This window comes from Macaca nemestrina, chromosome 1, assembly GCF_043159975.1.
Source record: "Macaca nemestrina isolate mMacNem1 chromosome 1, mMacNem.hap1, whole genome shotgun sequence".
Taxonomy (NCBI): domain Eukaryota; kingdom Metazoa; phylum Chordata; class Mammalia; order Primates; family Cercopithecidae; genus Macaca; species Macaca nemestrina.
The window spans coordinates 82061031-82075756 of NC_092125.1; the positions used below are offsets into that span (position 1 = coordinate 82061031).

The following is a 14726-nucleotide window of genomic DNA, read 5'->3' on the forward strand; positions in this document are numbered from 1 at the left end:
CTGCAAATTTGAGCAAAACGATGTAAAACCAACAAGAAACAGCAGGTCCTCGAATAACATCACTTCATGTTGTACTGTTAGAACACTGATGAGAAAAAGAAACGGTTTTGTTATATACCTTTTCGCTTTGAGTTTTGGCCAGGTGCAGTGGCTCACACCTGTAATCCCAACACTTTGGGAAGCCAAGGTAGGAGGACCGCTGGAGGCCAGGCATCAGAGACCAGCCTGGGCAGCATGGTGAGACCCTGTCTCCAAAAAAAAAAAAGAAAAATAAATAAAGTCACAGTTTCCAAGAACCGAATGATGATGTTAAGGACTTACTGCACCTAGTGATACAAGGAGTAACCAGGAGACAGGGATGGGGTGCGGGGCACCTTTAGAATTCTGCCTACCACACGTCTTCTGATGTTTAGTTCCTGTTGTCACTCCTTCTCCATTACTCTCAAAAGTGGTATTCTCAAAGTTACAGTATGTTCTTTCATTTACTTTCCTTTCTAGAATTTAGCTACTCATAAAAATGTGTAAGGAAGAGTGACCATGGTTTTTCATTTGTATCTTCTACTAAAGTAGTTCCACTAAGCAAATGGGTTTGGAAACAATTCACAAACTTATTAACATATTAATAAAATGATGTGGAGATTTTGCCTATATAAGTTTTCACCCCGTAAATCAATGAGGACACTAAAACAGTCTATTAGAGGCTCTAGGTAAAATGTAAAGTAGGCTTCTATCACCATGATCTCTACAGTATTTCATTTTGAAAACCACTTACATTGAATCACTTGGCTGGTAAAAAAAAAAAAACTCTTATTACAATACATATACTTATGTTAAGCAGTCTGTTCTTTTTCAGCTGGGTAAGAGACCCTAACGGCTTGTGACTATCAAACAAAGTCTATTTATGACATCAAAAACAAAAACCAGTAAACAGCTTAGCATCAAAAAGTTTATTACAACTGTTTTCAAAGTCAGCTAGGATCTTGACAAATATTACGATTAAGTCTAGCAAGTTGCTAATTTCTGAGATACAAAAGACAATAAATACAGATTAAAATTCAGCCTACAAACAAGATTCTACATCTAATTACTGGTACTGTAGTTTAGTTTCAATATTTCAAACATATGTATAATTCTTAAGATGCTACAAGAACTCATATAATAAAGTTACTGTTCACTGACGACCAACTAACAGTTCCTCAATGACAATATACAAGTGTGCAGGGCCTTCGAGCCTTCAGGTGAGCCCCGCAACGGCCTGCTGGTGCCTGGTACAATCAGAGATGGCGATGTGATGGTGGCAGGAGGACTGGTTTAGGAGCAGGTGCTGAAAACACTCACTAAACAGGACAGAGAGCTGATTTCCCAACTGCCCAATAAATGGTCCTATTTACTGGACAGGATTCTTGTAGAAAACAGGATTGTCACTGTATACTTCTCCGAGTGCTACATGGGACACCTTTGCCCCAACACGGTATGGCCTGCTGACGTAGATGCTTTATTTCATCATGCTAAATGTCCTCTAAGGGTAAATTCTTCAATCCTTCATTTTCTTCTAGAGACGTTCTTCATCGCTTTCAAGCTACATTGTCATTAAAATAAGTCTTGTGAAATTTTTGCCAAAAATAATCGTATTACTTCTTCTTAAAAACAGAGATTAATTCTTCATTGACTAAAATTCTGTGTGAAGTTTCAGGCCAAGCTCCTTTGTCTTGGTTTAATTCTTGGGTATAGCTGCAAGAGAGTTTTAAAAAATATTTACATACTATAACAGATGTATGGGAATATAAAAAAATTTCAAGAAATAATGAGGTTACGGGACAGATGTCACGGGAAGGAAATCAAAGTGAGAAAAGCACTCTTTGTGGTGTGTGTGGCACCTAGAGCTTTACGTTTAGCAACGTACTCATCAGCTAGACTGCACAGGACGTTCAAAGATCACAAGAGTCCGTCAACTGTGACAACTCTACAAAGCAGCAATATAAAAACCCATGACAGTTCTGGGTATTAACTCAATCTGCACAGCTTGTTGAGCTGTAAATCGGCTCTAACAAGGAAGGTAAACTGCTGTATGCTCTACGCTCCAGCTTCTATTAGGAAGGAAGAAAGAGACTGAATTCCTTTACCTTTATTCACAATGGACATGACGTTGTGTCATGGGACTTCAGACTGTCAGAAATGAAATGCCACAGATTAAAAGTCTACAAATTAAAGGAAGATTGGGTGGAGTTTTTTGCTTTAGAACTCTGTGGTTTTGTGTTTCCACAAGAGCTATAAAGGTGAGTCCTAGTGAAGGTTGCAAGGCCTCTAGGCCTGAGCCAGAACCAAGTCAAACTGGTAAATTCAACTGACACACCAAACAAAAGCAGCCCCTCTTGACAAAAGAAGAGGAAAAAAAAGGTTTACTCGAAGAAAGTAGAATCATAGGCTTTAATTACATCCCAATTAAAAAGTTTCAAAATAATAAATAAATAATTTTAAAAAGAAAAAGAGTCAGACTTCCAGTCAAAACTAAAACACTAACTGGTGGATCCATGTTACAGAAAATATTATTTTTCTATCTGAAAAAAAGACATTTACCTAATACAATTTTCTAGACTTTTATCTGAGCCCTAACAACAAATATGCACTTTCCTTTAAAAAAAAAAAAAATCAGGAAAACAAACCAAAAAAGTTGTGTAGAGGATACTTCTAACAAGAAAAGATTTTCAAAGTACTAAGAAAATCTAAATTTAGGACTAAAATGAAAATCTTCAGTCCAGTCTGTTAATTTCAGAATCTTCTAAACACCACACACAGGAGACAGAACTCAGTCTTTGACCCACGCTTCCCATGTCATTAACCACAGGACCTCTTTGTTAGAAAATTTAAATAATTCAAAAGATCTATTGTACAACTTGGTGACTGTAATTAATAATTATTATATACTTGAAAATCACTAAGAAAATAGATGTTCTCACCAAAAAAAAGATGACCATGTGAGATGATGCATGTATTATTTAGCTCGATTTAGCCATTCTACAAGTATACATATTTCAAATTGTTATACACCATAAATATATACAATTTTTGCCAATTAAAAAAAAGAAAAGACTCAAGTAAGCAACTAGTTCTAAGAAGGTAAAATCTCTCCCAGATAACAAAAGGGCTTATTTACTGTTGATGTTTATCAGAGAAGGAAAGTGGCTGCAGGCAAGAGACTGTACATCTCTAGTGCTAGGGACTCTGGAGAAGCAACTGAGGGTGCTCGAAAGAGAACAACCTTTATATTTCTACTTTCCTCTGGTAATCTGAAAGCTTTTTTTTTAAGACAGGGTCCACTCCGTCACCCAGGCTGGAGTGCAGTGGCAGGATCTCGGTTCACCACAACCTCTGCCTCCCAGGCTCAACCGATTTTCCTGCCTCAACCTCCCGAGTAGCTGGGATTACAGTATTTTTAGTAGAGACAGGGTTTTACCATGTTGGCCAGGCTGGTCTCAAACTCCTGACCTCAAGTGATCCTCCTGCCTCAGCCTCCCAAAGTGCTGGGATTACAGGCGTGAGCCACTATGCCTGGCCCCTGAAAGCTTTTTCTAAGGGCTCCATAACCTAATTTTATTTGTTTTTCACTTTCATTATTCTTTAAAGTTACATTATGATCACCCAAATGAATACTGTCTAATCATGTATTCAAAACTTATTATGAAATGTTTTTTTCATAATAAATTTTGCTGTCAGGACAGCAACAGTCAAGGTATTGTATAAGTAATTTACACTGCATGTTAGACAAACAACAATGGCGAAGGGAGAGTCAGGGAGAGATGCTGGTCAGAATCCAGGCAGTCAGGTTCCAACACTGAAGTCATTTCAAAGAATCCCATTGAAAGTAATGCCTAGGCAGTGGGTCACTCGCAGAATCCTGTTCATAGCCTAGATGCCAGAGTAAAGGCTCCATGTGAGTGGAGGCCATGTCTGTCTGACACTTGATGAAAAGACCAAGAATAGCATCTACCATTTGCTCTCTATTAGACCTCTGAGTTATCCTCACACCAATCTTAGGAGGCAGGATTCTCCAGCCCTCCCCACGTTCCTTCTGCAGCCTGGATACCCAGATAGCAGGTGCTGCAGATGGGGTTGAAGCAATGTGGAGGCCAGTGCTCACAACCTACACACCATCTTCTGTGTATCACAACTGGCTCTTCCTTTCCTCAACCCTTTCCTTACCTCCTCACCAAGAGCAGATTGTGCAAGCACTTTAAACTTTTATCTCAATCTCTCAATTACCCTGATCATTTCTCTCACTATTTCATACATTCTTCATGCCCCTTGTACACACAAAACTGCTATAAGAGAACAGCTGAATCTACGAAGAGCTTAACGCAAAGCCCTGGAATCTGTTATTCTCGCTTTCTCTCCTCTGTCTGACCATATGCCAGCTTTCCCCTGAAAAGACTCCAGGAGAATCTTTACATGATGACAGCAGTCCCATTGTACTACACTATAGAAGTGGTACGTATGTGCTGGCATGACACTGTTTTCTCGCTTTTTATGAAATATAAATCAAATAGTAGAGAAAAACAAAGAATCTTATCCTTAATGCCCTGTTGGAAGCTCTCTACCAGATTTGCAAATCCTGATTGAGACAGATTAAAAACTGATTTCAGATGACACAGGCTCAATTCCAATCGTATTATCCAGTTATCTTTAGTCTGTTCATAAATGTAGGGAGGACCCCTGACCTCCAGGGCTGGCAAACATATGTTATTGATCATAATAAGAATCACTGAAAATGTGGCTTTAAGCCTAAGACTATCAAATGTTTAAATTCCATGTCTTATTAACAAAGGGCAGTTGGATGTACTGTATCCGTAACATACAGCGGTTTTACAAGGCCCCTCTCTGGCACACAGGAAAACACCGTAAGCGTCAGAATAACTTACTCCCAGCAAGTTGCGTGGAACATATCCCTCCTTATCATTAAGGCGCGCCCACCACCATTCGATTTCATCTTCATCCTCCCTGTGGATGATTGTCATGCAGTCTCCTTCTTTCATGGGCAGCTCATCATCATTCTGAGGTTCATAATCCCAAAGTGCATAAATGACTCCTTTATTCATTATGCCCATCTTCTCCTGAACTCCTAAAATGATGACAGTAAGATAAAGCACAGAATATACAACTCGGAGTACACCACTCCGTAACTTTTAGCTATATGAAACAAAATGGGAAGAAAAAGGCACAGGCTGGAATGTTAGTACTACATTAAATATACAATAGAATGTCCTGAGGTGGGGGGTAGAGTGCAATGGAAGGCAACAATGTATAGGGAACATAAGAAGGACACATAACTATATGCTATCATCTCTAAAACAGCTCTAAAACCTAGCACTTTATAAGCATCTCTTAAAGGAGCTACTCAGAGTACAAAAACTTTTGCAAGCTTAGGAACTAAAAAAAGAATTCAAATCTAGGATATTAAAAAAGTGAACGATATGCCTGTCCAATTTCAGTCTACTCCCAAATGTAATGACTAAGGAACTCTAGAAACATTACTTCATTCTTTACTCAAAATTCAGAGCAGACAGAGAAAAAAACAGAAGCACAATGGTCTCTATGAATTTCCAAATGGGGAAAGACAGAAGGAAAAAATATATATAGAATACGTTAGAATACAAAAATACGGCATTTTAGACAGGATCAAAGTCTTCATATAATCAACCCTAATATAGTAAGAATCAGAATTCTAAAAGATGTTGAAATCCACAAACTAGGAAGGGAAAAATCCTCAGAAGTCCACCTTTCAACAGATTTGCAACTTAACTACACATTTAAGTTTTGCCCTTCTTCACTTAACACCTTCCTATCCTAAAGGGCAATGCTAGTAAGAAATAACAATCATCAACTGGCAGGCAAAAGGAAAAAAGCAGAGGAGAAGGAAAATAATTAAGGTAATAAAGTTCTCCACAATTCAGAATTATTATTTTCACTTTTATAATTTTTACAAAACCAGGAAAATACTTGCTAGCTTTTGAATAGCTTTTTCAGCTTATGTGAGCACTAAACTATTGATTATGAAATTATTCCTATATCAACTAATGATATAGCACACAGTATATTTCTCTCACTCTGGGAAAAACTGAAACAAGAAATTGTTCTTTTCTAAAAGAAGGCTCTGCCAATCTAAAGAGACAATTTCCAACTTTTCTTGTTTAAAGATGACATGCAAAGCATGACAGACTCACATGGCAATCAAACTTTATATAACTATAACTTCACAGAGTTTTTTAAATGGCCACAGTGTCTGAGATGGGAATGAAGAAAGACGGGGGAGATTCTGGATATTTTAGTATACTCAAAATAACAGCTCAAGTCCCAATTTGCAATAAATTAGGGACCAGGGTCTTGCCCAGGATGGTCCAGAACTCCTGGGCTCAGAAGATCCTCCCACTTCAGCCTCCCAAAGTGCTGGGATTACAGGCTTGAGCTACTGCACCCAGCCTCCAATAATCATTAGGAATGGAGGAAAATTCTCATTACTTTGCTATTCATCAGATTAAGAGTTGTAAATTACTTTGTAAAAAATTTTTTGAGGGTACTAAAAACATGCTCAATGTTACCGGTAACTTGGGAAATGCAAACTAAAGCTACAACAAGGTATCATTCCAAATCCACCAACAGTTAAAGAGAATGTGGAGTAAAAAGAACCCTCTGCTAGATGTGTATCACCGTGACCTGGCAAGTCCACTTGTAGATAAACACCAGAAGACAAGTACCAAAATGTTCACAAGGATGTTTACAGTGGAAGGAAAAGAAGGAGGGAGGGAAGGAGGGAAACAGCACACATGTCCTTCGAAAGTAGAATAAAAAGATAAATTGTACAGTGAAAATAAACTATAGCTACAGGCAACACGAGTGAATCTCAAAAACAGTGATGAATGAGAACAGCAGGCCACAGAATCACCAGTATGATTTTATACAAAGGGCAAAAACAAGCAAAACTGAAAATATTAGTTATAGGATTCACATACAAATGATGCAATTATTTTACACAACAAGCAGTGCTAAATGTGAAAGCAGTGGTCACTACAGATGTAACAAGGGGCCACATCAGGGAGGGGAGTCCAAACGATGTCAGAGATAGTGGTTATGTTCTATTTCCTAAGTTGGGTACACAGTTACTCACTGTGTGTAATCTATTATCATTACTTAAACAGCACATCCTGGTATCTATGATATACTTCATAAATTTTAAGAATCTGACCAAATATCTCTAATGTTTAAAAAAATCATTCTCCATATCTAAATATAGGTCAAGATGGTCAATAAATACAGCAAAATATATATTAACACATTATATATGTGTGTGTGTGTGTGTATATATATATTTTTTTCCCCCCCGAGACGAGTCTCGCTCTGTCGCTCAGGCTGGAGTGCAGTGGCACGATCTCAGCTCCCTGCAAGTTCCTCCTCCCGGGTTCACACCATTCTCCTGTTTAGCCTCCAGAGTAGCTGGGACTACAGGCACCCGCCACCATGCCCGGCTAATTTTTTGTATTTTTAGTAGAGAGGCTAATTTTTTGTATTTTTAGTAGAGACGGGGTTTCACCGTGTTAGCCAGGATGGTCTCAATCTCCTGACCTCAATCTCCCACCTCAGCCTCCCAAAGTGCTGGGATTACAGGCATGAGCCATCGTGCCTGGCTTTTTTTTTGGAGACAAAGTTTCACTCTTGTTGCCCAGGCTAGAGTGCAATGATGGTCTCAGGTCACTGCAACCCCGGCCTCCGGGTTCAAACAGTTCTCCTGCCTCTGCCTCCCAAGTAGCTGGGATTACAGGTGCCCACCACCACAGCTGGCTAATTTTTGTATTTTTAGTAGAGATGGGGTTTCACCATGTTGGCCTGGCTGGTCCCTCAAACTTCCGACCTCAAGAGATCTACCTGCCTCAGCCTCCCAAAGAAATGGGATTACAGGCATGAGCCACTGCACCCGGCCAACACATTAACGCCCATAACTTCAGCATGTTGGAAGGCCAAGGTGGGAGGACTGCTTGAGCCTAGGAGTTCAGGGCTGTAGGGAGCTATGATCACACCACTGCATTCCAACCTGAGTAACAGAGCGAGATTGTCTCAAAAACAAAATACATATATATATATATATATATAAAAATATATAAAATTTATACTTATATATATAACAATTTTTAAATATGTTACTATATCAAAATATTCTATGGTCCAGAGTTCAAAACAAAACATAAAAGGCTGGGCATGTGGCTCACACCTGTAATCTCAGCTCTGGGAGGCTGAGACAAGAGGATTCTGTAAGGCCAGGAGTTTGAGACTAGCCTGGGCAACAGAGTGAGGCCCCATCTCCAAAAGAAATTTAAAAGGTCAGGCATGGTGGCTCACACCTGTAATGCCAGCACTTTGGGAGGCCAAGACAGGCAGATTGCCTAAGCTCAGGAGTTTGAGACCAGCCTGAACAACATGGCAAAATCCCATCTCTACTAAAAATACAAAAACTAGCTGGGTGTGGTGGTACACACCTATAGTCCCAGTTACTCTGGAGGCTGAGGTGGATCACCTGAGCCCTGGCAGTCGAGGCTGCAATGAGCTGTGATTGCACCACTGCACGCCAACCTGGGTGACACAGCAAAACCCTACCTCAAAAATAAATAAATAATAATAAAATAAAAAATCAGCCAGATGTGGTGGCAGATGCCTGTGGTCCCAGCTATTTGAAAGGCTGAGGCAGAAGGATCACCTAAGCCTGGGAGTTCGGGGCTACAGATGACCATGCTGCTGCACTCCAGCCTGGGTGACAGAGTAAGACCTCGCCTCTAAAAAAATAAAATAAAATAAAATAATCACAAATATCAACAATAAAAACTACCAGCTGAGAGAGATGAAGAAGGGAATTTGAGGTTTGTGGTTCTCTGACTAGGGCCTGAAAAAAGGCCTAGAGACAGAGGGAAAAGTGTTCAGCACAGAGGGCAGAGGCGTCTGTTTTACCCTTAGGGGTCTTCCAATCAACTGGGAAAGGAGTTAACTGAAAACTTGAGCAGTATGGAGTTCTGGGACCTCCTCATTTGTCTCTGTCTTCTCTCCTTCTTTAATTCCTCTTAAGCCCAACTAAAGAGGAAAATTTACCTCAACTTCTAAGCCTTGTAAACAAAAAAAAAAATTTCCTTGTAAATACAAACGCCAATCAACATATATCCATCTAAAACTTCAAGTCCATTTTCCTCTAGGTACAGATCTGATGGTAGCAATCAGAACCATAAACTCAAAATTAAGAAAACAAAAGAGAAAAAAAATAAAAGACAGCTCCAAAATATATGTTGCTTTTATTTCACTATATGACAAGTTTGATTTTTAGGAAACCTTGGGACCATTTGGGTTCTTAAACTGATCCCGCACTTCTCTTGATCATGTTGTTTGGAGAGGGGGGTCTGTTTACTTATTTGCAAGGATACAGCATCAATCTATAAGTACTAAAGCCTTAATAGAGGCTCTTTTGATGGTAAAGTCATTAACACCACTAGGTCAGATGCTGCAGCACTGTCTTTTGTAGTTGAAGAAGTCCCTGACAATAGCTGTTTCTAAGCATACAAACAGAAGCTGTATTATCTGTGACCAAGGCTGTTGTATTTTCAAGGTCCAAGACTGTGGATAATACAAGATTTTTTCCAAACAAACATACTTATTGAATTACACCCTGGAGATATGAATAAATGAATGCAGTAATCAATACATTTAGTTCTACTTGTCACATACCATAAAGAAACTGGGAGCACTGAGTGTAGCCTTCCTCCATTTCCTCGCACTTATCTGCAGCAGTCTGCATGTCACTGTAGGTCATGGCAAACACAGCGGCTCCTGACTCCACCAAAAACTTACACACTTGGACGTTGTTACATGAGGCAGCACAATGTAATGGAGTCCTGTGAAGCAAGACACAAGGGCTAGAACTGTTTTCCTAAACTGAATGACACCTGCTGTGATAAGATATCTGGAAAGAAAGTTGTTGAGTCTTTCATCTACCAATCTTTCTTCTGAAAACCTCTTAAACAGTTTTTTAAAAACCAGTTCAACACAGATTATTGAACCCATCAAAGAATTACAGCCACAAATGAAAATTTCAGAGAATCATGGACCACACTGGGGCTGGGAGCTTGGCAAAGGGTGAGAAGAATCAAGGACGTGGATAAACAGAAATGAAATCTGTATAAACATTTAAGAAAAACAGTATTAAAACGGATTTAGTTCTATGTTCTGGAGCACCCAGCCTAATTCTTTCTGTCAGAGTAGAAGGTCTAACAGTCCTTAAGTTATTTAAGTTATACACCTTCACTCAAAACACTGGCCTTTAAATATATCTATTTATTGTTACCAATTTTGAAGGAATTAAGTTGCATATATGAACTACTTTTATATTTGTTAAATCCCAAGTTAAAATAAATTTTAATGGAAAAAATTTGTCAAATCAATTGAGACCAGAAAAGTGACTGTAAAATACACACATCTCAATCTACTATAGGTAACTGGCCAGCAGCAATTAATTAATACCATTAAAGAGAACCTTCTCCAGCATCTCAAATGTTTTATAACAAATTATAAACGACCCTAGACTAATAGTAAAGGTATAACAAGAACTAGTACCACTGCCCAAACTCAGAAGGTGAGTTTGAAACTGTTAATCAGGCTCTGAAGTACATAAGATTTAATGTTTCTCTACTGTTTCCTCTCCTCTTTATTCTCCTTGGGTATATAGACTTGGAAAAAAAAAAAAAAAACGGACCAGGCACAGTGGCTCCCAGCACTTTGGGAGGCCGAGGCAGGCAGGTCACCTGAGGTCAGGAGTTTGAGACCAGCCTGGCCAACATGGTAAAACCCCAACTCTACTAAAAATACAAGAATTAGCCAGGCGTGGTGGTACACACCTGTAATCCCAGCTACTGGGGAGGCTGAGGCATGAGAATCACCTGAACAGGAGGCAGAGGTTGCAGTGAGCCAAGATCATGCCAGTGCACTCCAGGGTGACACAGCAAGAGTCTGTCTCAAAGAAAAACTTACTTATGTATTTTTTTGGCCAGGCACAGTGACTCACTCCTGTAATCCTGGCACTCTGAAAGGCCAAGGAGGGCAGATCACTTGAGTTCAAGGGTTCAAGACCAGCCTGTGCAACACAGCAAAACTCCATCTCTACTAAAAATACAAAAAAATAGCCAGGTGTGGTGGCACACACCTGTGGTCCTAACTACTTGGGAGGCTGAGATGGGAGGATTGCTTCAGCCTACTTCAGCCCAGAGGGCTGTTACACTGAGCCAAGATGGTGCCACTGCACTCCGGCCTGGGGGACAGAACAAGACCCCGACTCAAAAAAATAAAAAAAGAAAGAAAAAAATTTTTTTAATTCCCCGTTCCAGATCACTTTTTTTTTTTTTTTTGTGGGGGGTCTTGCTCTGTCACCCAGACTGGAGTACAGTGATGCAATTTCAGCTCACTGCAGTCTTGACCTCCAGGCTCCAGAAATCTTCCCACCTCAGCCTCTCCAATAGCTGGGACTACAGGCACACACCAGCACACCTAGCTAATTTTTAAAAATTTTTTTGTAGAGACAGGGTCTCTCTATGTTGCCCAGGCCGATCTCAAACTCCTGGGCTCAAGTGATCTTCCGCTTCAGCATCCCAAAGTGCTGGGATTACAGGTATTAGACACCATGCCTGGCCAGAACACTATTACTAATAGTTTGGCAAATATTACTATAGATTGTTTCATTGCATGCTCTTTAATAATGAAAAATTATATACAACATAAATGCCCAACGTTAGGAAAACAAGGGCATTATGACACAGTAAGAATTTGTTTTGTTTATGCTATGATGTTAAACTAAAAATACAGGCTTAAACATTACATATGTTAGGAGCTTAACTACATTTGTGAAAAGCATATGAAAAAGAGCTTGGGCCAAGTACGGTGGCTCATACTTATAAACCCAGCACTTTGAAAGGCTGGGGCAGGAGGATCACTTGAGTCCAGGAGTTCGAGACCAACCTGGGCAACATAGTAAGACCTTGTCTCTATAAAAATAAAAATAAAAATAACTTTTTTAAAAAGACCCTGAAGAAAATATATTAAAATATGAATGGTGTTTACCTGTACACTGTGGGGATACAGATGGCTTTGTTTTCCTCTTATTTCTATTTTGCATGTTTTCCACAGTGGACACACATTAAAATGTAAATGTTTAAAAATTGTAACCAAAGTGCTTCTCCAAGCATTAAAACAAAAATTGGAAAACAATCTCAATGTCTAATAAAAGGGAGACTGTCACAATGAGTATGCAGTCATGTGATAGAGTAATATGAGGCTGAGATGTATGTATCTGTGCATGCAATTTATATATGCATACATGAGAACTTTATATTGTAACTATTTTCCATATTATGAGAAAAACAAGTTGTGAAACTAAAATACTGGAGTAAATACAGTGTGATTACAACTTTTTAAAATCCTATAAAGAAAAAAGTAAATTGTATTCTTCCACAAAAGTAACACATTCTAACTTAAAACATTTTTTCAAATAAAATACAAAATTTGCTATCTATTCTGCTAGTTTTGGGGGTGACAGGATCTTATTAGGACCTTTACTGTTATTATTTAATGTTGACTAACATTTCTCCTATCCTGCAAACAATACTCATCACTTGTAGTACTGCTTGTGTTTTACGAACACCCTGGTTCCATGACAAACGGATTCCATGGTCAAATATATATGGGATATGTTGCAAGTTATAATCCCCTCTTGGAGATATAGAATGGACATTAATATACTGAAGACTGTGAACCATTTCAGGGGATTGGGGATACCTTGCCTAAATCAGCACTTTTCTCTTAAGCTTTGCTTAAGGATGCTAATTAACTGCGTACTACTTTGTTACACTTATTTTTATCATTAACTACTAAACTTGTTAAAACTCTACCTACTTCCAGGACAGGAATGAGATGACTGTTACATGAACACATGTTAATTCCTCAAAAATAGATACCACATTTCTCCAGCTAGATTACAAGCTCGAGGACATACACTGACATACTTCTTTGTCTTCCAACAGCACTATGACACTGCTTATAAACCGATTCCCACAACTGAAGTTTGACTGGAGTTTAAAGGAAAATCTTACCATCCATCACTATCAGCAGCATTTACATTTACACCAAACTGTACCAGGAACTTCACGATTTCTGTGTGGCCTGCACACACAGCATTGTGAAGAGCTGTGATGCCTTCATCATTGGGCAGGCTTGGGTCATCAACCTATATCAATAAGAAGGGTGAACATAACTCTAGTTTCTTGTCACCTGAACTGTCACTACTAACTGGCTACTTTAGGGTCAAGAGGACAGAAACAGACTCTTGTGACACTTTTAAAAATCATAATTAAAACCTAAAGGAGCCAAGAAAACTATACCAAGAACAATTCTAGAAATAAGACAGACAGAATAACCACATTAAGTAGGCAGTCACTATAAAAAGGTTTTTAAAAAAAAAAAAAAAAAAAGAAGCCCGAGAAACTATATCCTTATGGTCATTTTTGTTTATTTATCCTCCCAACTTCTCACCACAAATTAGTTTCTAAGTAGAAGCTGCATTTGCTATGGAAAGCAAAAAAAAAAAAATAGGTCAACTAAAAATATTTTAAATAGTAGGCTTCTAAAAGTAGAGACCGCATCTCTAACCTAATACAGTATAGTACAAATCTATACATGAACAATTTCCAAAGGGGAGTCATGATCTCTCTTAAGAAAGAAAAGTACTCTAGAGGACTCCAAGTGAAAACTGAACTTCCAAATGATGACAATTCTATAGCATAGAATTTAAAATAGCATAGCCTATTCTAAAGCATGCCCAAGAGTTCCTGAACACAACCCCACAATGCCTAAAAGGAAAACAATTTTAAAATACAATTTCTCTATAGTAGCTTTCTAATTAGAGCTTTAAAACAAAATACAAGGTCGTATTTAGAAATTTACTAATTATAATCATACCTCATAAATAATTCTCTGTACAAGGTCAAATTCTCCCTCCAAAGACGAATCTAGCAGTAAAGCAAGGGGGTTGAATTTCACCCTCATTCCATGAGCAATACGCTCTGAGCCGGTTTTACGCAAGTTTGTCCTTTTACCCTGCAAAGAAAATGGGTGGAAAATTTAGGATCCTGGTCTAAGCAAGAGAACATCAGCAAATGGGAAGGAATGACTTCTCAGTTACATTAGTGAGAGGAACTTTAACAACATAGACTTGGCACATTTTATTGAAGTATAACATTATTCAGAAACGTGTACAGAACTAATATGCAGCGTAATGAAATTTTCACAAAGTGAACAAACACCATGGAGCAAAGTTGGAGGAACATAACTTTAAAAAAACTAACATAATTACATTTGGGTAATACATTATAGTATAAACTAAACTAAGAGTATAATCAGAAGTGGCAAATAGGCCAGCTTTCTGTCAAGTATCAGAATTAGCCAAGACTGGTCTTTAGACTGCCTACCTAATATAGCATAGCAAACTCCACTCTCTTAAAGTGGGCAACAGCACAGTTCAGAACTACAACAGCTAACCTATATTGAATGATTATTCATTAACCCTCACAAAAACCCTATGGTCCCTAGTTTACAGATAAGGAAACCAAGGCACACAGCTAGTAAATGGCAGAGCTGGGATGTAAATCCAGGTAAGC

General features: G+C 38.7%; 1 protein-coding gene across 2 annotated transcripts in view; it reads right to left on the bottom strand.

Moving 5' to 3' along the window:
- Positions 1-932: 932 nt before the first annotated feature.
- The window catches only part of LOC105478208 (tumor protein p53 binding protein 2), a 68700-nt gene continuing 54906 nt past the window's right edge, over positions 933-14726 (bottom strand). For both annotated transcript variants that reach the window (XM_011735335.3, XM_011735342.3), the window contains 5 exons: positions 14029-14166; positions 13164-13297; positions 9754-9920; positions 4917-5116; positions 933-1731 (listed from right to left, as the gene is read on the bottom strand). In XM_011735335.3, the coding sequence (XP_011733637.2) occupies positions 1690-1731; positions 4917-5116; positions 9754-9920; positions 13164-13297; positions 14029-14166 (681 nt within the window). In that variant the 3' untranslated portion in view covers positions 933-1689. The remainder of the gene's footprint in view (positions 1732-4916; positions 5117-9753; positions 9921-13163; positions 13298-14028; positions 14167-14726) is intronic.